This window comes from Pleuronectes platessa, chromosome 15, assembly GCF_947347685.1.
Source record: "Pleuronectes platessa chromosome 15, fPlePla1.1, whole genome shotgun sequence".
In the NCBI taxonomy this organism is placed as follows: domain Eukaryota; kingdom Metazoa; phylum Chordata; class Actinopteri; order Pleuronectiformes; family Pleuronectidae; genus Pleuronectes; species Pleuronectes platessa.
The window spans coordinates 572,603-595,917 of NC_070640.1; the positions used below are offsets into that span (position 1 = coordinate 572,603).

At 46.5% G+C, this 23,315-nt stretch overlaps 3 protein-coding genes across 3 annotated transcripts; all 3 read right to left on the reverse strand.

Moving 5' to 3' along the window:
* Positions 1-249: 249 nt before the first annotated feature.
* LOC128457257 (odorant receptor 131-2-like) lies at positions 250-1,197 on the reverse strand. Its single transcript, XM_053441885.1, has one exon. It carries the CDS (start codon positions 1,195-1,197, stop codon positions 250-252), a length of 948 nt encoding a protein of 315 aa, XP_053297860.1.
* Positions 1,198-3,506: 2,309 nt separating this feature from the next.
* On the reverse strand, positions 3,507-7,362 carry LOC128457286 (odorant receptor 131-2-like). The gene is made up of 3 exons (XM_053441920.1): positions 6,684-7,362; positions 4,920-5,205; positions 3,507-3,636 (listed from the first exon to the last, which is right to left on the reverse strand). Exons 1-3 carry the CDS (start codon positions 7,360-7,362, stop codon positions 3,507-3,509), a joined length of 1,095 nt encoding a protein of 364 aa, XP_053297895.1.
* Positions 7,363-20,928: 13,566 nt separating this feature from the next.
* On the reverse strand, positions 20,929-21,876 carry LOC128457255 (odorant receptor 131-2-like). The gene has a single exon (XM_053441883.1). The coding sequence runs from the start codon at positions 21,874-21,876 to the stop codon at positions 20,929-20,931; it is 948 nt and encodes a 315-aa protein (XP_053297858.1).
* Positions 21,877-23,315: the final 1,439 nt, after the last annotated feature.

Consider the following 23,315-nt stretch of genomic DNA (forward strand, 5'->3'; position numbering starts at 1 on the left):
AGATGACATCTTTAACCTTCATCTCCCCTCAATGTTCAAGACATCCACTTCCATTAACACCTTTCAATGACAGGTCGCTGTAGACTGGTCTGATTGAAACAATCATAATTTTGACAGGATTCTATTCACTAAATAAAAAGAGACAAACTGATGAAGCTCAGACTTTCGGCCTGAACTTTACATTAAAGTCAAATGCTGGAAATGTTGGCATTTGACAAGCAGCATGAGTTTAACAAGTGAATACATGTGTCAGGGTGAGACCCGAGGTTTGAGTTTCAGTCCACAGCACAGATGGTAGAAGAGCAAAGGTCTGATGGTCTTATCTCTGAGCCCATAGATGAGAGAACTCAGACATCTGGGGAGCATGATGACGAGCACATATAAAGTATTCAGGATGATTATAAGTACTGGCCTTGTCACAACCCTTGCAATGGATCCAACGACAGAGTTGTGTATAGTTGATAAGAGGCTGAGGCCCAGCTGCGCCAGATGCAGCAGCAGCGTGTTACGAGCTTTACGAGCTGAAGCTTTGTCTGTAGACGCTGACTTGGCTGCCACCATCACACCGATGTAGGTGGACGTGATCACTGCAGCCGCTGATACAAACACAAAAGAAACGAAAGCTCTGTCATAATCTTCAGACATCGACCCAAGAAACATGACAAGGGTTCCACAAAAGTCTTTCATTAACAGAGTGTCCAGGTCTTCAAACGGGAAATCTAACAGCAACACAATGTGGACGAGGACGTTCAGTGAACTAATGGCCCAAACCACCATGATGGCCAGTGCTGTGTTTGAGGAGGTGACGATGGAGGTGTGTCGCAGTGGGTGGCAAACAGCCACATATCTCTCCAGAGACATCACCACCAGAGTGAGAGGGGAGATTTCATTTGTGATAACAGAGAGCATGACCAGAAGACCACACACAGGATACATCAGCCATTCGTTACAGACAGACAAAATGTACAATAACTGACTCAGTGTCATCTGTATGGTGTCGGCCAGCAGGAGGTTGAACAAGAGGATGTAACGAGAGGAATCACGAAACACTGCTTTGCTCCTCAGGGTGAACAACATGGTGACATTAATGAAGAGGAAGATGCAGCAGGGCACAGAGGTCACAGTGCCTAGTATCACTCGCTCCCGAAACGCCACTCGAGAAGAAGTAGTAATGTTGGTTTGAGCTGTACCTGACATCTCAAAGAAGCACTAACCACATGAAGAGCTAGAGCCGGTTGATGCAGCTGGAAAACAACAGCACAATAAATCTCTTCATCTGTCCCCTGTATTCTGAGAACAGTTGAAAAAACACAAAGAGGCTCGTCGAGTTGCATCAAAAACCCAAAAGCATTCACATTTCCCTTTGCAGATCATTAGCAGGTCAGTGTGTGTCTGAGTGTGAGCAGCTCTGCTGAGGGAACATGTTCCCACCGTCTGTATATCAGCTGCACAGGAGTTCACATGACTCTGACACGTGACCACGCTGTAAGTGGTCATAAACAGGACTGTACACAACTGAAGACGCTGTGGGAATATTACATCGTAATAATACGATAACTGTCCCCTTGAGGTCTCTGCCGGGTCTGAGACAGAGAACTGGCTCCACGGAGGATCTCATGATGCAAGCTGCTGAGTCCGACATGGAACAGTCACAACTTGAATGAAGAGAGAGGCTTGGAGGCGTCCGTGTAAACACGCTCAAACAATGTGATCCCAACTCTTGGTTCACATGGAAGTTGCTGAGTTCCAAACAGCTTTGTTCTAGTAAGTTAATGTCGTATATTTGGTAGAGTAAAACATTTTGACATGTGTTTAAAACATAATGACAGGCTTACATTTATGATGCCTGCCTTCTGGACTCTCAGACATTCTCAGAGAGTCCTCCAGATGTTCTAGAAGTTCTCTACCTTTTTGGAAGGACCCTTGACTTAGGGAATGACCTCTGACCGGCTAATGGATGGGTGTAGAAGGAATGTTCTTGACCAATGTGTTTTCATCTTCAGGTACAAAAACCTTCTTTAGGCAGAAGGCCCCATGTGGGACGGCATGTTACCTCAAGTCATGGGCGGAACAAACCTCCCTAAATATTGTGTGCTCGACCCCTGCGAGTCAGATTTCACTATTTGGCCTGTGTGATTTCTCCGGGTATACCATGGTGCCTGTCTGGCCTGTGATTCTTCTGTTTATAAACATATTATACAAACAAGAACAGGGTCCGCTGAGATTCCTTCATCATCAACAACTTCTATAACATCATCGACCTCTAGCTTCCCATTTTTTAACATAACATATTGTAGCGTCCCCGCTTACGACAACACGGAACTTCTTCTTTGTTTCGGAACTTTTATTATAGTTCACACAAACACGTCAACTACAAATTCTTACTGCGTCACTTCACCCCCAACAACTCTTCACTTCCTCATTGGCCCCCGATCCCCAACAAAACCCAGCCAATGAGAACCTGACATCCCCAAACAACCCAACCCTATTGGTCCAAACAGTCACATGTCCCACCCCGACCCCTTCACTGATCCTCAGGATATCAGAACGCTCCTTCAACACAGTGTTCTACTGAACAAACATCAAAACCAAACATAAACATAAACCCAGTCCGTTACACTATAATAACTTCTTCTATGTGTAAGAGGACATGAAAAAGTGTGGGTCCTGACAAATACAAAATTTGTTGTCATTTCTGAAAGAACTTTAATGGAATACAATGTGACTGAGGCACAGAAAAGCATTTAGGACATAAATTTGATAAACATATATATATATATATATATTGACAGCGCGTGTCTCGTGTCGCAGTGAGTGTCTGCAACTAGAAAAGCTGTTGTTTTGTTTAGGTAATTGACGGTGACATGTAAGCCTCCACTGCCCGCTCGGCTTCATGTCCGCACACGGACCGTCAGTCCCCGCGGAGGGGAACCCGGACAGACCCGGGTCTGTGTGAGGGGTTCCGGGAGTGAGGGCGTAACAAAAACCGGACTGAGACGTTGAGAACCGTCAAATCGAACTAGCTCTCAGCTGCTAACTGGTCTCTCATCGGGGCTTGAAAGTACAGTAGCGCATATTTTAAATGTGTATACACACATATCTAATGCATGTATTTAATTAATGTACATCTTTATCAGAAGATGTAGTAGTTTAAAAATTATAGCTTCAATGAAGAACGCGTTAGCTCGTGAGCTAACGCGCTCTGACCTCTCCCCGGGGAGACGGCGCAGACGGAGCCCGGGCTGACACTGCCGACACTGTGCATTAGGGTGAAGATTGGATCCTGCGGAAAGCGTTAAGTGTCCCGGGGGTCTCCGCCTCGACAATCGGCATGTTTATGCGGCCACTTGGATGTCTGAGGGGTAGCAGCAGCGAGCTAACGCTGGGCCGCTCACTGAGAGCTCAAGGTAATCAGCGAGTTAACACGTGGGGAGCGGCGGTGACACGTGGGATACTGGCTGTCCAAGGCGGCGACGTAAGCTGATCCCAGCTGCTATGTCAACGCATCAGCAGATCCACCACTGCCTGGGACGTCCCCGCATCGCACCGTTCCACCACAGCTTCCCTGGTGTAGCATAGTCAGCCAGTGCAGGGACACCAGCGCCACTGCAGCAGCTCCACAGCCCCACAGTCATGCTGAGGAGGGATAGGGGAGCGATAGGGGAGCGGGTCACTCAAAACAGGTCAATCTGAGGAGGGCTGTTTTAGACAGGGTAAAAAGCTGCTGTTTTAAATGATCCTTGTGGTATTTTGACAAAAGTATGTAACAGACATTTCATTAAGATCCAAAGGAATCATATCAACTGTTGGGCATACGATGAGTCTTTAAATCAATTCCTGACTTTGCCTAGCAAACTGTAATGCAGTGATTAATACACACAGGTCTTACCGTTAAGAAATTGAGGGCCTATTTTCTCAAACTTGCACAATGTCATTTAATCACCTTATCATTACAATTAAGCTATATTAAATTATTTACTGTACCTTTAGTACTTTTCTTCACCTTAATATCTCTTATCCCCCATCAAGCAATATGCAACAAAATCTAATTTAGAATGGAGCTTCACTTCAAACATCAACACAAGACACATTCCCAATAACAGTTTTTTTAACGGTGTGGATACACAGCAGACACACAACAGCCACAATGAACGACCAGCGTCCAGTCAAAATGAGAAATGCTCGGCGTGTGAAGCTTGTTGGAGTGTAGCAGCCATAGCTCGTCCAAGTTCGTGACGCCAATTTGGTGTGTCTTTCAAGCAGCAGAGTCTTGTCAAAGTCGATGTTTGAGGAAGGAAACCGCGGACCCAGAACTTGCAATATAACAGAGTTTATTACACAGAAGTTTCACAGGTCAGACGGCCACCATGGTATACCTGGAGACATGACAAGCCAATAGTGAAAGTCTGCCTTGTCTCTGCAAGACAAGGACTCTTATAGGGGAGTTTAGAGATAAAATGACGTCACCCATAGAGTCTCTGACAAAATTTGGGAATGTGTCGTACCTTAAGATTTAAGGACCTGTTGAAGAACCTCCCTTTTCTTACCATTCCATAAGCGGTTCAACACATCTGGAATTGTTTTTAAAGGTCTGACCATAAGAATCAAGACTCCTTAGAATATGAACACGTCATTGTGGTTCATAACTACGCTAGAAAGATCCATTAGCTGAATATACTACATTGTATTAAGTAACAAAATACATGACATTATATTAACATTTGTGTGGATGCCCAGAGTCTGTTGTGAATGTTGTCCATTCAAACGTACATATTACAGTCAAACAGCACGAGGTGTTACAACAAGGGGTTTGTTGGTGGAGCTGTGGTGAGACATGAAATAAAGTACAAGCTTGTTTTAGTCAGTTTCTTTCTATCAGATGCTAAAACACAGCAAAACAGTGAATAAGGCCACTTTACGAGGCTGAGACCTTCGTGTTGGTCCGAAGGACTTTCAGTCGACAGCAGAGATACAACATGAGAGCAGGTCTGATGGTCTGATCTCTGATGCCATAAATGAGAGAACTCAGACATCTGGGGAAAATAAAAATGCAAACATAAAAAACATTTTGCAGGCGCACAAATACTAATCTTTTTACACTTCTAGAAACAGCTGTGAGGATTGGGTTGTAGACGGTGGAGGAGAGGCTGAGGCCCAGCTGCACCAGATGCAGCAGCAGCGTGTTACGAGCTTTACGAGCTGAAGTTTTCAATCAATCAATCAATCAAATTTGATTTGTATAGCCCATAGGGCTGTAACAGGGTGTGACATCCTCTGTCCTTAACCCTCAACAAGAGTAAGGAAAAACTACTAAAAACCCTTTTAACAGGTAAAAATATGTAGAAACCTCAGAGAGAGCCACATGTGAGGGATCCCTCTCCCAGGACGGACAGATGTGCAATAGATGCCACGTGCAGGAGAACATCATCAATAATCAAAGTCTCTAGCAGCATTTGATGAGGGTAGACATCCTGAAGGACAACCCCAACATGACATGCCAAGCAGTCCCGCTGCAAGCACAGTCCATGCTCAGCAACCATCCAGACCACGATCCACCATCCAGACCAGACGCCACTCCAGTCCTCAGTCACCGTCCACCGCCGACCACCAGGACCCATCACGAGCCACCACCGCGGTCCTGGTCCACCGCCCGTGCCCAATGACACGCGACACAGGGTCCGCCACCAGCACCACGATCAGCCCACATGACTCAGAATCCGCCACAATGGATCCACCACCGCGACCCCCGGTGCACGATCCACAAACCGCAATCCATGGTGCGGCCACAGAGGCCCTGGATCTGCGGGTGATAAAGCAAAGGGATTCCGGGGAAGGGGGATAGGGATGGAGAACAGGAAGGAGAAGCTGGAAAGAGAAGCTCCGTGTGTCATGTGTCATAAAATAGAACAAGTAACGTTCTGGCGTACTAATTAGCTCTAACTATAAGCTTTATCAAAAAGGAAGGTTTTGAGCCTACTCTTAAACGAACAGATGGTGACTGCCTCCCGAACTGAAAGTGGTAGATTATTCCACAGCCGAGGGGCTTGATGGCTGAAAGCTCGGGCTCCTCCTCTACTTTTAGAGACTTTAGGGACGACAAGTAGGCTTGAATTCTGGGAGCGGAGTGCTCTAGCGGGTTTATAAGGTACTAACAGCTCTTTAAGGTAAAAAGGCGCTATATTATTAAGGGCCTTGAAGGTGAGGAGGAGAATTTTAAATGCTATTCTAGATTTAACTGGAAGCCAGTGTAGCGATGGTAACACAGGAGACATGTGGTCTCTGGTCCTGGTTGTCTTCAGGACACGTGCTGCAGCATTTTGGACAAGCTGTAGAGTCTTTAACGACTTACTGCTGGATCCTGATAATAATGAACTACAATAGTCCAGTCTCGATGTAACAAAGGCGTGGACTAGTTTTTCTGCATCTTTTTGTGAAAGGACATGTCTGATTTTTGAGATATTACACAAGTGGAAAAAGGCAGTTCTAGAAATTTGTTTTATGTGACTATTAAAGGATAAATCAGGATCGAAGATCACTCCCAAGTTCCGGATGTTTCATTGGAAGCAAGGGCAATGTCGTCTAGCGCAGCTATATCATTAGATAATGTATCAAGGTGTTTGGGGCCAAGTATTACAACTTCTGTTTTGTGAGTTTAATAAGAGAAAATTGCGGGTCATCCCGCAATTTTCTGTAGACTGCTGACCTGGCTGCCACCATCACACCGATGTAGGTGGACGTGATCACTGCAGCCGCTGATACAAACACAAAACAAGTGTAAGCTCTGTCATAATCATCAGACACGGGCCTGAGTAACATAGCAATGTCCGAGCAAAAGTCTTTCATCAGCAGAGTGTCCAGGTCTTCAAACGGGAAATCTAACAGCAACACAACCCGGACGAGGACGTTCAGTGAACTAATGGCCCAAACCACCATGATGGCCAGTGCTGTGTTTGAGGAGGTGATGATGGTAGTGTGTCGCAGCGGGTGGCACACAGCTACATATCTCTCCAGAGACATCACCACCAGAGTGAGAGGGGAGACTTCGTTTGTGAGCTTAGTGAGCATGACCAGAAGACCACACACAGGATACAACAGCCGTGTTCTACAGACAGCGATTATATACATTGACTGACTCAGTGTCATCTGTATGGTGTCGGCCAGCAGGAGGTTGAACAGGAGGATGTAACGAGAGGAATCACAAAACACTGCTTTGCTCCTCAGGGTGAACAACATGGTGACATTAATGAAGAGGAAGATGCAGCAGGGCACAGAGGTCACAGTGGAGAACAGAAGTCTCTCCAGTAAACTCTGATACTGGTCTCCAGCTGTGACATTGGTCAGAGAGAGATTTGCACTCAACATTTTACTCCAGCATCACAGACATGAACCTGTTAATCAATGAAGCAGTAACACAGATTTCTTCTCGCTCGTATTCCCACAACAGTACCGAGGGGCTGTCAGCGGAGACGCCTGGTGGAGGCTCCTCTGGTTTCCATGTGAGCAGAGCTTGTCTGCAGCGTCCTTCTGTCCTCACACTGTATATGAACCCTCACATCACGTGACACCAGCAGCTGGCTGACACCTTCTGCATCATCTCTGCACTGTTCTCCAGCATCATGGTCATGTGATGTCTTAGAGGAAAGTCTATCTCTCTGGTGAATGATGGAAGAGGGCATTCAATTCACAATGAGCATGTCCCTTTAGATCACAAAGACATGGACATCCAGTCAGTCCTCAAGGTCTCTGTGCCAATGACTTCAAATAAAGATGGACTACAGGACAGCTTCCAAACGTGAGAAGCATCTGGATCAACACATCAGACTCACAAACCACAACGCGCCACGTATCTTCAGACACTCACTGGTGTGTATAAAGTTAAGAGTGTCCAAACCCGTGTGTTCAGCTATGAGCGCCTCTCATTGGCTGAGTCCTCCTGGCTGTCAGGTCAAAGTTATTCCACAGATGATATAAACCTAAACTCAGGCATCACCAGGGGTGCCTTCTGGAACAAGTCACACATACAAGGAGCCTTTGGGTCGATTCATAGCATAGCATAGCATAGCATAGCATAGCATAGCATAGCATAGCATAGCATACCTTGCCTTAACTTGATGATTATATACAATCCAGATTACATTCCAACACTTGACTGCTGAGATGATCGAGCATCAGGTCTCACCACTGAGCTACAGTCAGTTAGCTTCTCCTGCTAGCATCCCCTTCCTCAGCCTCGTAGCTCAGCTAGAGAAGCATCGAGCCTCTGTCCGAGCAGCTTTATCGGAGAGTGGGCAGATCTGGAGCTGCCCTTAGAGTCTCTCAGACAGAGAGAGGTTCGATTCCTGGTCCCATTTTAATTTCCCTGTACCTGCTCCCAATAGAAAACGTCATCGGCCATTTTAATGGGATATCGTATCATTGCGATGCCAATGATTTCAGTAACCGACAATGTCAGCTGCTCAGTGTGTAACTGTGGTGCGGCTGTGGCTGAGGGGGTAGAGCGGTCGTCCTCCAACCAGAGGTTCGATGGTCCGATCCTCAGTCTTCCCCATCGGCCTGCCGAAGTGCCCTTTGGCAAGATACTCAACCCCTAAAACGGCTTAATGACCTGTGATGGAACTGCCATCAGAGAAATGATGTCATCGAACTTCCTTCAGGTAAATTCAAATACAACAGAAATAATACTTTTCAGTCGCCCGGCATCCAGTATGAAAACAACAGTGTCACATTCGATCCAAACAGAATTTTAAAACACGTTGATGACATCATTAAACCTGATAGTTCCATCGATGAAATAGTTCCTAAATGAAATCAGTCTTTTCCTGTTTGACTCCTGTAGTGTTCTTTCTACATGAGTCCCCCTCAGTGAACCACGGCTGTGTGAAGTATTTTTCACCTCATGCACCAGGGAGGAAACGCTCAGGTGATCCTCTCTGTTGCAACCAAACTTTAAACTTAGAAAAACCCTTTCATTCTTTATAATTTAATGAAACTTTTAACGTCTCAAATTTACAAGTTTTGGATTCAGACCTTGAAGACTGAAGTTAAGTTTTCTCTGTTTGCTGAAGACTTTGTTTGTGCTTGTTCAACTTCGATCCCCTCTGATGATCACCCAGAGGAATCATTAATCATGTCAATAGTTACTGAAAGAATGAGGTTTTGAATATTTAATGTGTCTAAATGAGATATCTGGGGAAAGGTCTATAAGGGATTTCTCTGTGTGACACCCCTGAGTGTTTACAGCTGACAAACAACATTACAACCTGTGAGCTGAGGAAACTTGTCCCTTAATGAGCAGACACTTTAGATTCTCTACTGAACTCTGTGTAAAGTGTATTTGACTTTCTTGAAGCACTCTACAAATAAAATGTATTATTATTATAATAATTATGATAAAACGTTCTGATTCATGGACGACCTGCTCGATCCCAGACAACAACATAAATCAGATTAACAATTTAAGATTATTAGCATTAAAGTGGTTCCACTACTTGGAACGAACTAAAAAATAATTTGTACTGAACGTAGAAAGCTTATCCTTCATCAACATTTAGGTAAATAGAGTTAAGGGATTGGTAGATAGTTGAATCAGGATCAGGGCCAAAGAAAGTAGATGGAGATACCAACAAGGACAAACCATGTAAATATCACTACTGACAAAGGATTTCATAAAGGAAGCAAACAATTCTCTGGTTCATTTAATAAAGGTCGATTAGCTCTTAAGGCCGGTGCATGCTTCTGCGTTTTCAGGGACACGCAAGGGACACGCAAGAGCTCCTTGCATGCTTGCGTTCAAATTTTTGTAACTGTACGACAATGCTACGTAAGCCTCACGCAGCCAGCAAGGCTGTGATTGGTCTGCTAACTACATCCTTTCTGGAGTCACATTTCCGGTTTCATGCTCCATAATACCGGCAGAAACCAAGGAAGATTTAAAGGGGACATATTATGCCCATTTCACCACAGTTGATATGGCTCCTTGGGGTCTTAATGAAATGTCTGTAACATTTTTTGGTCAAAATACCACAAGGATCATTTAAAACAGCAGCCTTCCTCAGATTTACCTGTTTTAAGTGCCCCCCCCCCCCCCCCCCCTCACCGCCCCGCCCCCTCTCACCAACAACCCACCCCCCATTTCACCGCCCCGCCCCCGACACACACACACACACACAGACACACAGACACACACGCACACACATCTTAAATCTCCCCTTAGCATATTTAAGGTTGTTAAAATCATTTTAAGTCACTGTCCTACACATATATTTCTGTATCCGTTTGTTGTGTTTCTTCATTGAAGCTACAATTTTCAAAGTACTACACCTTTTGATAAAGATGTACATTATTTAAATACATGCATTAGATATGTGTGTATACACACATATCTACACTTAAAATATGCGCTGCTGTACTCTCAAGCCCCGATGAGAGACCAGCTAGCCGCTGAGAGTTAGCTGGTCGATTTGACGGTTCTCGACGTCTCAGTCCGGTTGTTGTCACGCCCTCACTCCCGGAACCCCTCACCCAGACCCGGGTCTGTCCGGGTTCCCCTCCGCGTGGACTGACGGTCCGTGTGCGGACATGAAGCCGAGCAAATAGCGGAGGCTTAGCTCCGGGCTGCTAACAACATCGCTGTGCTGCGTTCAGGGTAACTCGGATATCCCGACCTCCTGCAACATACCAAACATGAAATAGTTTTCATCGAGGAACATACACACAGTCACACACACACACACACACACACACAGACAAAGGGATCGTGGAGGGGCTACAGCGTTGGAGGCTAACACTGCTGCAACTTTTTAGGCGAAATGCACTTAAAACCCCGGGTATGAGTCTATTTTATAGCGAGCGATGGAGGCGGCAACGAGCTGCTGGTGACCGGCACTGGTTCGTGCAGCTCGGGGTGCGTGGAGCAAATCTGTACGGGCCACAAAAGTTATAAGGCGCAGCTCTCTCCCCCCCTCCTCCTCCTCCGCTTCGCCGCCCGGGCATCGCAGGAGAGGCTGTCGGCTGCAGCCGGAGACCGGGGGGGGGGGGGGGGGGGGGGTCCTGGAACACGTTCCGGTGCTATTTTCTCACAAAGCTCCACAAACAGCTGTTTTAAGTTATACCTGCTGTTTCAACCGGGCGACACACACAGAAGCAACGACTCGGGTTAGCCTCCCGGCCGGGGTCCCACATGCAATACTGCTGTAAATACGTTCACAAGCAGCCATTCCAGAAAGTGATGCAACTTTAAACACAAACTAACAGCCAACTAGCGTTAGCTCCCTGCTGCTAACCGTAGCGGGACACACATAGGGGACACACAGGCTGGAGATTTGTCACAGATCGATAATGATCAATGATGAAAATGAGACATACCCTGCAGACGTGGGGAACCCTGAGCCGGTGAGACGTGTCCGGCTCTCAGTTGTGTGAAGTCAGCGGGAGCATCGCCAGCCTCGCAGTGAGCCGCCCGGGTACAGCCGGGATCCAACCCGTCACAGAGCAGCCGGCTGCCGCTGCCGCAGGCACTGATGCCGGGCACTGATTGCTATGAGGCTAACGCCACCTAGCTTACATGTCACCGTCAATTACCAAAACAAAACAACAGCTTTTCTAGTTGAAGACACTGCGACACGAGACGCGCACCATCAACGCTCCCCTGTCCGTGGGGAGATCAGTCAGGCGGCTGCTGCTAACCGTAAACAAACACCGACAGGTCCACCAGAAGCGAGCCGCAGACATGGAGCCACAGCCCAACATCACCTAACGAGCCCGAGCTGAGGAGGGGGCTTTGGCATGTGTCTTACCCCGACCGCAGGCTCTGCTTCTCGGCCAGATCTCCGCTGCTTCCCGGCTGGGCTGCCACATGCAATACTGCTGTAAAAACGTGCACAAGCAGCCATTTGAAGCAACTTTAAACACAAACTTACAGCAAGCTAGCGTTAGCTCCCTGCTGCTAACCGTAAACAAACACCGACAGGTCCAGCAGAAGCGAGCCGCAGACATGGAGCCAGCATCCCGACGACATCACCCAGCGAGCCCGAGCTGAGGGGGGGGCTTGGGCTCGTGACTTACCCCGACCGCAGGCTCTGCTTCTCGGCCAGATCCCCGCTCACCGGCTGGTTAGCGTCCCCCCTTGGCTAGCTTCCCAGCTAACACCCGCCGCCTCGAGCTGAGGAGGGTGCTGTGGCTCGTAACGTAACCCGGTCTCCTCCTTCACCAGATCAAGTTTTTGGGACGGTAGACATGCCAGATACCCACATTAACGTGTAGAAGCACTACAAAAGTGGATTTTTCATAATATTTCCCCTTTAAAAAAACAAATATGGACCAAATAGAAGAGCGTTTGACAGAAGAGGTCCGAAAGTATGACCACCTGTATAACCCGTCATTGACGGAATACGGAAGGACACGCAGATGGCCTGTGACTCCTGGAAGGAGATCTCGGCCTAACGTCGGTTCGCAGGTCAACGAGTGTACGAAGCTGTGGAGGAAGATCAGGGACAAAAGCCACAGCTGCAGAACCATGCGCCGGCCTTTACTCTGGGTCTAACATTAGCTAACAAAGCCTAAAAACATAAGCTAAATAAAGTTATGGAACTAACTGGAGCACTAGACTTAACTTGCTGCTACTGTTTGTACTTTGTACCTCAGTTACTACAGATAACGTTTATTTATGTACTTGTAAAAGAAGAATAAACAACTGATGTTAGTTGAGAGCTCAACAAACTGCAAATGAAGAAAACAACTCACAACACAACGTGCTGTAAATAGCAATGAATCCAGGGAAGTGATGAACCGGCTGTGGTTCAATGTTTTGTGAAGTTCCATCACCAGAGCTGCAGAGTTCAGTAACTTCCCATTGAACCACAGCCGGTTCATGGAGCCTTCCTGCAGGAGGATGTGTGCTCACTTTGTTTAAACTAGGTGTTCCTAATAAACTGACAACTGCAGATGTGAAATATGTAAATGATAGATGTATCTACTCTTTTTCTATTTTTCTGTTAAATGACGTCTTCAGAACAAAAAATGAACAGAACCATCTGATCATAAAAGTGAGCTAGCTCTAAAGCTAACTCAACTTTCAACAACTTCCAGTGATGCAGCCTGACAGGATGCTCTCGATGGTGCACCTGTAAAAGTTTGTTAAGTTTTTGCAGCCATGCCAAACTTCTTGAGTCTCCTTAGGAAGTAAAGGTGCTTTTGTGCAGTTTTGACCACAGAGTCCGCTTGTTGGACCAGGTCAGGTCATCTGTGATGAACACACCAAGGAACTTGAACTCGGAGACTCTCTGCAATACAGCTCCAACGATATGTTGACCCCCCCCCCCCCCCCCCCCCCCTCTGCAGCTTACTGAAGTCCACGATCATCTCCTTGGTCTTGCAGACGTTGAGAGACAGGTTGTTCTCTTAGCACCATGTTTCCAAGCCTCTGTCCTCATCTCTATAGGCGGTGTCGTCGTTGTTGGAGATGAGACCGCGGATGGTGGTGTCGTCTGCAAATTACAGGATGATGTTGGAACTGTGTGTGTGTAAAGGGAGTACAGGAGGGGGCTGAGTACGCAGCCCTGAGGGGCCCTGGTACTCAGGGTCAGTGAAGAGGAGGTGTGGTTGCCCATTCTCACCACCTGGGGTCTGCTCGTCAGGAAGTCCAAGATCCAGTTACACAGGGGGGTTTTAAGACCCAGGCTCCTGAGCTTGGGGACGAGTTTGGCAGGCACAATCATGTTGAACGCAGAGATGTAGTCCACGAACAGCATCCTCACATATGTGTTGGCCCTTGCCAGGTGGGAGAGGGTGGTGTGCGTTGTCAGGGCGATGGCATCATCCGTGGATCGGTTGGGGCGGTATGCAAACTGGGAGGGGTCAAGGGTGCTCGACAGGGTCGAGCAGATTCGGGTTTTGACCAGCCGCTCGAAGCACTTGATGATGTTGGAGGTCAGTGCTAAAGGGCGGTAGTCATTTAAGCAGGTGATGGATGATTTCTTAGGTATGGGGATGATGGTGGCCTGCTTGAAGCAGGTGGGGACTGTTGACAGATGTAGGGAGAGGTTGAATATGGAGGTGAAGACCTCTGCTAGCTGGTCGGCGCACCCCCTGAGGACGCAGCCTGGAACTCCATCGGGCCCAGATGACTTCCGAGGGTTCACTCTTTGAACCTCACGTTAGCCCCGGTCAGGGACAGAGTGCAGTCATCGTCTCGGTCCTCGGCCAGTCTCGCGGATGGAAGGGTGTTGGCTGCCTCAAACCGTGCGTAGAAGATGTTGAGGTCATCAGGTAGGGAGGCGGCATGCTGATCATCACTGCTACTTCTCCCTTTATAGCCAGTGATGTGTTGCAGGCCACCCCACAAGCGTCAGGGGTCAGAGCTGAGGTAGTTGGATTCCAGCTTGTCCCTGTAGTCTCTTTTCCATCTCTGATGGCCCTCCGCAGGTCACATCTGGACTTCCTCAAGGCCTCCGTTCACCAGAGTTATAGGCAGAGGACCGTGCTCTGAGCTTAGCACGGACATTACCATTTACCCAGGGCTTTTAGGGAAAGTCCTGACACTGACCCTAGGGACGACATCATCTATGCATTTGGAGATATATGAAGAGACAGTATCTGTGTACTCGTTAATGTCCCCATCAGCTGCAACACAGAACATCTGCCAATGTGTTGTTTCAAAGCAGTCCTGGAGAGTGCTAATGGATTCAGCACTCCAGCGTTGAACTGCCCGAAAAAACGTTTTTTCCTGTTTTAGGCGCTGTCTGTAGGTTGGGATGAGCATGATGGAAGCGTGATCCGACTTCCCAAGGCGGGGTGGGGGAGGGGTTTGTAGCTGTTCCGTATTTGTGAGTAACAATGGTCAAGAGTCGGGTCACCCCGGGTGGGAAAGTTAATATGCTGATTATATTTAGGCAAAACTTTCCTCATATTAGCCCTGTTGAAGTCACCAACAACAATAGAGACTGCCTCGGGGTGAGCATCCTCTAGTGCATTAATAACTCCGCACAGATCGTCTAACGCGCACGTTTTGTCTGCCTGCGGTGGAATGTAAACAGCTGTGATGATGACGGAGCTGAATTCACGGGGAAGGTAAAAAGGGCACACTTTTATCGCTAGCAACTCCAGGTCTGGTGAACAGCGTGTAGAAAGCACAACAACATCCGAGCCCCAGCGAGAGTTAACCAACAAGCACACCACTCCACCTCTGCTCTTACCTAACTCGGAGGTTCTGTCCTGCCGGTAGATAGAAAAACCGGCCGGAGTAACGGCGGAGTCAGGCACCATGGGATCCATCCAGGTCTCCGTAAACGCCAGCACACAGCAGTTTGCGAAGACCCGCTGGAAGTTAATCTGTGCGTTAATTAAAATTTGTACATTTTAAACGATATGCACCATATTATCAAAATGTTCACTCTGCCACACTTCGTATGCTGATGAACATCTCGTTTCAGAGCCATCCTGAAGATCCAAAGTTCCAATTCCTAATGTCCTTGACAAATGACAAGGAAAAAGTCGAAAACCCAGCTCCCCGTCAAAGATGCTAATCTTCTAACACTCAGAGCCAACTCATCTGTGTGTGTGTGTTCCTCACAGAGCCCCCCCCCCCCGTGGGACGAGCCCTCCAAACCCTTTCTTGTGGAGACACTCACACTGTGGAACTCTTATCTCGCACACACAATGAGTTGAATCTTGTAAACGAGCTTGGGTCTGTTGTCATCATAATTGTTGTGTGGATTATCAGGACAATTTCCCGCCCAATGTCCTGCTTCAGCGCATATGAAACAAGCTTCAGCTCTTCCTGGTCCTCTTTGTCTCCCTCTTCCACGGGCTTGGCTTTTCCAAGCTGTTGGCTGTGCCATCTTCAGCTTCTCTGTAAACTGAGCACATCTTCCACATGTGAAATGGTGGAAGCTGAAAGCCTGCCTACCTTTTCCACCACAACAAAGTTGAATACTGGAAGTGTGGATTGGGACGGTTGAAGCTGACGCATGCTCTGTCTGCAGTGGTCTCCCTCTCAGTGGAGATGCATCCAGATCAGAACCTATTCGGAGATTTGGGGACTTTTAGATTATTTCAGTTAACACATCATGTATTCTGTCCCTTATATTCACTTCAGTCAACCAACATTCAAATGCTCTCCAGTCTGGCACAAATATCTCCACATCTCTCCCTGTTCCTTTATCCTGTTTGCTTCGTTCTTGTTCCACAAGCAATTTAATCTTAAGTTGCTGCAAATGATTTAAACTTATCATTCCTGTGATAGGAAAATCAAGGTCTCTCACCCACACGCTAAACTGTTTAACACTATAATGACCATACTTCAGTACCATATCTTGTACCGTAGGAGAAGAAATCTGTGGTGAATTCATCTCTCTAATGGTTTGTTTTAATAGTTACTTCTTAACTCTAGCTTGTTTATCAATTTAAACTCTAATTTTTTTAGTAAAATGCGAAACTTCGGGGAATAAAGTTCTACTGTAATGGAAAATGACCTTAAAAGCTCCTTAATTTATTTTTAAAACTGATTATTTCCTTATTTCTTAAAAAACGTCTATTTCAAATTGTTTTTGGTTATTTCCTTTTTCCTTTTACTATTAGCCTTTAAAAAAAGCCTTATTATACCCCAAATATACTTAAAAAGTATACTCACCTTGTTCCAGTGCTGAGAATTCCAAGAAATCCTCTGTCTCCTCACTTTTTCTTTTACTGTCAGCTGTAATTCTCAGATTAGTCTCATCAAATCTTACATGTTTCTTGTACAGCCACTCATATCAAATCATCAACATTTGTGTTACATTTATAGTATAACCTTATACCTTCAACCAATCTCAAACACACTTTTTTAAGAGACAATTGGAAAACCCTCTCCAGTATAATATTTCCAGTTGAAACCACCTCTTGTAATTCCTAAATTTTGATTCCTTAAATGGGACATATTATGAAAAATCCACTTTTGTATTGCTTCTTCACGTTAATTTGGGTATCTGGCATGTCTACCGTCCCAAAAACTCTGGAATAAAACAACTCCCGCGATTTGTTGTGGTTCCTCTATGTCAGAAACTATACGCTAGAGTGCGTCGAATGGGATTACGACCAGAATTGACGTCACAGTCAGTCTACATGGCATAGCCCCCCCCCCCCCCCCCTCCTCCTGGAGGCGGAGATCTGGCAGAGGAGGAGACCGGGGTATGTTACGAGCCACAGCCCCCTCCTCAGCTCGGGGCGGCGGGTGTTAGCTGGGAAGCTAGCCGAGGGGGGACGCTAACCAGCCAGGGAGCGGGTTGAGAGGCGGAGGTCTGGCTGAGAAGCAGAACCTGCGGTCGGGGTAAGTTACGAGCGTTTGTTCCGGGGACCTGTCGGTGTTTGTTTACGGGTAACAGCAGTGAGCTAACGCTAGCTTCTGTGTGTGTGTGTCGCCCCGGTAGAAGCAGCAGGTATAAATAGAAAACAGCTGTTTATGGGGAGCTAACGCTAGCTTGCTGCTAGTTTGTGTTTAAAGTTGCAGCACTTTCTGGAATGGTTGCTTGTGCATGTATTTACAGCAGTATTGCAGGGATATGTGGCTGCCCACCCGGGAAGCATCGGACTGGAAAGTAGGGGGGAGATCCCATTTTGGGTCTGGTGTGGAGAAAGAATGCTCTCGGAGGCTAACCCGAGTCGTAGCTTCTGTGTGTGTGTGTCGCCCTGGTAGAAGCAGCTAATGTTATATAGGCCCTTCAGAGGCTTCCTTTGTAGGTCTCTCTGACTCTTGCATGCTCTGATTAACATATATACAGACACGCATTGTTTTCACCTTACTCATCTCCTCCCTCACTTCAGAGGAAGGGGGGGGGGGGGCTGCTATATTAGGGGGCATATTCAAAGCCCATAGGAAAGTGTTACTCTCTTGGTCAACCACCATTTTGAGACGCCCCCCCCTTAATTTAAATACACACACACACTAACTCACATACACATCAATGTTAGTTAGAACGTTTGTTTGGTAATTTGTGCTTTTATATTTTATTATGTTCATAATAAATGTTTTTCTTTCACAAATGTTCTGTCATTAATATTGCATAAGTGAATTTTGCAAACCGTTACACTGTTAAGAACTCCATAACCTTCATTGTTCATTATATAATCTTTAATGGTAAAATATTGAGATTTAAAATTGAACTAGATCTGAATGACACTGATCTTAATCAATAAATTGGCTATCTTTTCCCTTGAAGGGTGGTGACCCGCGAGAACTTTAACCAACTAAAGTTTTGATCTAATATTAAAGGGGACATATTATGCCCATTTCACCACAGTTGATATGGTTCCTTGGGGTCTTAATGAAATGTCTGTAACATGTTTTGGTCAAAATACCACAAGGATCATTTAAAACAGCACCTTATTACCATGTCTAAAACAGCCCTCCTCAGATTGACCTGTTTTGAGCTCTCTCCCCCCCTCCTCCACCTCCGCTTCGCCGCCAGGCATCGCAGGAGAGGCTGTCCGCTGAGCGAGCGCCTTATAACGGGTACAATGCAGCCGGAGACCGGGGGGGTCCTGGAACACGTTCCGGTGCTATTTTCTAACAAAGCTCCACAAACAGCTGTTTTAAGTTATACCTGCTGTTTCAACCGAGGCGACACACACAGAAGCTTCGACTCGGGTTAGCCTCCGAGTGCATTGTTTTCTATTAATAGGTGCTGAGTCTACCATGGCGAAACACACACACACACACAAGCTACGACTCCGAGAGCATTGTTCCTCCACTCCGGACCCGAAATGGGATCTCTCCCCCCAAATCCCAGTCCGATCCTTACCGGGTAGGGTTCCACATGCTACCCGGTAGCTGTAAAAACGTTCACAAGCAGTCATTCCAGAAAGTGCTGCAGCTTTAAACCGTAGCGGGACACACACTGGGGACACACAGGCTGGAGATTTGTCACAGATCGATAATGATCAATGATGAAAATGAGACATACCCTGCAGACGTGGGGAACCCTGAGCCGGTGAGACGTGTCCGTCTCTCAGGTGTGTGAAGCGGGAGCATCGCCAGCCTCGCGGTGAGCCGCCCGGGTACAGACGGGGACCAACCCGCCACAGAGCAGCCAGCTGTCCGCTGCCGCAGGCCGGCAAGCCGGGCACTGATTGCTATGAGGCTAGCGCCACTAGCTTACACGCCACCGTTAATTACCGAAACAAAACAACAGCTTTTCTAGTTGAAGACACTCACTGCGACACGAGACACGCACTGTCAACGCTCCCCTGTCCGTGGGGAGATCAGTCAGGCGGCTGCTGCTAACCTTAAACAAACACCGACAGGTCCATCGGAAGCGAGATTATTATTTAAATGATGTTTAAATTTAAATTAGCCACTTCTCACGTCTGAAATCACATAAGTTTGTGTCTCATGTCCTTATCTGTCCTCTGCTCAGCCACCAGTCCAGTGAGGTTGGCATAGCGTCTTTCTGCAGGGTGGACTTTTCCTCGTCAACGAGCTAAAGACAACACTGAGACAAAATGTTGGTATCGGCGCCCTCCTGTGGTCACTACATGTCATTGTGTTGATATTATGGAGATGATGATACATCAAATGTTCAAAAACAGGATTACATAAAAAGCCCGGAGTGGGGCACGGCACAGGGTACTTGGTAAACTTTGAGTCCACATCAACGATTGTTTCTTTCTTTCCTTAACAAAGTGAGAAAAGAGTTCAACATTTTCACAGATTTCTCTGAGAACAAATCATATTTATGGCGATGATATTTATGTTTGTGTAATCTGGTGCAGATCTGAATACAATTTAGCTAGTGAATGTAAATGTGGTTTTAAAAGGAGTCTGTCGGGCCGTGGCAGAGGAATGGGACATTCTCGGTTCTCATCATTCCTATCAATAATGTTAACATTTTACTTTGAAATTTTGCTTTTCATCAAAACTGAAAACAAGTGTATTAAAGGATTTTGCTCCTGGAACTATCTAGGGCCGGATCCGGTGCATCCTGTTCTGGCATGCACCGGAGATGTTCAGACCCGAGCATTGACCCCCCCCCCCCCCATGGGGGGTCAATGCTCGGGTCTGAACATGAAAATAATCCAGATTTAACAACTCAATTTTAAATGCACTGAAAACACGTGACTCCATGAAGACCAACACAAAGGTGATATGAATCATTTTATTTCATGTTGTGGTGATACAGCACAGAACCTTTCTTTAAAGACAATCTGAAACGTTTCTGGAGGAACGGAAGAAGACAGAAGCTTCAGCCGCACATTAGACCAGGATGATGCAACTTGAAATCTATCCTTTTGAAATGTTAATGCCTAATGAAGTGAACTAGTAAACATAGGATCAGGGTCATATCTGAACCACACCTCCACAATACATCCGTCTGACTCAGCCTTTTTTCTCCCCTCTCTCCATTCTTCTTCCTCTCTCATCACATCCCACCTCCCTTCATCCTCGTTCAGCTTTTTTCCTCCTTCACTCGTCCTTTCCTACTCGTATTCAGTCTGGTGCACACCTATTCTCATTCTCTGTACCATCTGAGGCCTCTGATCAGCTCGGGTCCATTTTCTGTCTGAACCCGACTGAGCAAGAGAGAAACCTGAGCCTGATGATTCCCCCAATTACAGGCAAAACATCCAGCAGCCCAGCCAGCGGGTCTGAACCAACCTGACGCCGATATCATCTCAAAGGTTCTGTCCTGACTCTGGTGGGAAACAGACAGATGACATCTTTAACCTTCACCTCCCCTCAATGTTCAAGACATCCACTTCCATTAACACCTTTCAATGACAGGTCGCTGTAGACTGGTCTGATTGAAACAATCATAATTTTGACAGGATTCTATTCACTAAATAAAAAGAGACAAACTGATGAAGCTCAGACTTTCGGCCTGAACTTTACATTAAAGTCAAATGCTGGAAATGTTGGCATTTGACAAGCAGCATGAGTTTAACAAGTGAATACATGTGTCAGGGTGAGACCCGAGGTTTGAGTTTCAGTCCACAGCACAGATGGTAGAAGAGCAAAGGTCTGATGGTCTTATCTCTGAGCCCATAGATGAGAGAACTCAGACATCTGGGGAGCATGATGACGAGCACATATAAAGTATTCAGGATGATTATAAGTACTGGCCTTGTCACAACCCTTGCAATGGATCCAACGACAGAGTTGTGTATAGTTGATAAGAGGCTGAGGCCCAGCTGCGCCATATGCAGCAGCAGCGTGTTACGAGCTTTACGAGCTGAAGCTTTGTCTGTAGACGCTGACTTGGCTGCCACCATCACACCGATGTAGGTGGACGTGATCACTGCAGCCGCTGATACAAACACAAAACAAGTGAAAGCTCTGTCATAATCTTCAGACATCGACCCAAGAAACATGACAAGGCTTCCACAAAAGTCTTTCATTAACAGAGTGTCCAGGTCTTCAAACGGGAAATCTAACAGCAACACAATGTGGACGAGGACGTTCAGTGAACTAATGGCCCAAACCACCATGATGGCCAGTGCTGTGTTTCTGATGGTGATGATGGAGGTGTGTCGCAGCGGGTGGCACACAGCCACATATCTCTCCAGAGACATCACCACCAGAGTGAGAGGGGAGATTTCATTTGTGATAACAGAGAGCATGACCAGAAGGCCACACACAGGATACATCAGCCGTTCGTTACAGACAGACAAAATGTACAATAACTGACTCAGTGTCATCTGTATGGTGTCGGCCAGCAGGAGGTTGAACAGGAGGATGTAACGAGAGGAATCACGAAACACTGCTTTGCTCCTCAGGGTGAACAACATGGTGACATTAATGAAGAGGAAGATGCAGCAGGGCACAGAGGTCACAGTACCTAGTATCACTCGCTCCCGAAACGCCACTCGAGAAGAAGTAGTAATGTTGGTTTGAGCTGTACCTGACATCTCAAAGAAGCATTAACCACATGAAGAGCTAGAGCCGGTTGATGCAGCTGAAAAACAACAGCACAATAAATCTCTTCATCTGTCCCCTGTATTCTGAGAACAGTTGAAAAAACACAAAGAGGCTCGTCGAGTTGCATCAAAAACCCAAAAGCATTCACATTTCCCTGTGCAGATCATTAGCAGGTCAGTGTGTGTCTGAGTGTGAGCAGCTCTGCTGAGGGAACATGTTCCCACCGTCTGTATATCAGCTGCACAGGAGTTCACATGACTCTGACACGTGACCACGCTGTAAGTGGTCATAAACAGGACTGTACACAACTGAAGACGCTGTGGGAATATTACATCGTAATAATACGATAACTGTCCCCTTGAGGTCTCTGCCGGGTCTGAGACAGAGAACTGGCTCAACGAAGGATCTCATGATGCAAGCTGCTGAGTCCGACATGGAACAGTCACAACTTGAATGAAGAGAGACGCTTGGAGGCGTCCGTGTAAACACGCTCAAACAATGTGATCCCAACTCTTGGTTCACGTGGAAGTTGCTGAGTTCCAAACAGCTTTGTTCTAGTAAGTTAATGTCGTATATTTGGTAGAGTAAAACATTTTGACATGTGTTTAAAACAGGACAGGCTTACATTTATGATGCCTGCCTTCTGGACTCTCAGACATTCTCAGAGAGTCCTCCAGATGTTCTAGAAGTTCTCTACCTTTTTGGAAGGACCCTTGACTTAGGGAATGACCTCTGACCAGCTAATGGATGGGTGTAGAAGGAATGTTCTTGACCAATGTGTTTTCATCTTCAGGTACAAAAACCTTCTTTAGGCAGAAGGCCCCATGTGGGACGGCATGTTACCTCAAGTCATGGGCGGAACAAACCTCCCTAAATATTGTGTGCTCGACCCCTGCGAGTCAGATTTCACTATTTGGCCTGTGTGATTTCTCCGGGTATACCATGGTGCCCGTCTGGCCTGTGATTCTTCTGTGTATAAACATATTATACAAACAAGAACAGGGTCCGCTGAGATTCCTTCATCATCAACAACTTCTATAACATCATCGACCTCTAGCTTCCCATTTTTTAACATAACATATTGTAGCGTCCCCGCTTACGACAACACGGAACTTCTTCTTTGTTTCGGAACTTTTATTATAGTTCACACAAACACGTCAACTACAAATTCTTACTGCGTCACTTCACCCCCAACAACTCTTCACTTCCTCATTGGCCCCCGATCCCCAACAAAACCCAGCCAATGAGAACCTGACATCCCCAAACAACCCAACCCTATTGGTCCAAACAGTCACATGTCCCACCCCGACCCCTTCACTGATCCTCAGGATATCAGAACGCTCCTTCAACACAGTGTTCTACTGAACAAACATCAAAACCAAACATAAACATAAACCCAGTCCGTTACACTATAATAACTTCTTCTATG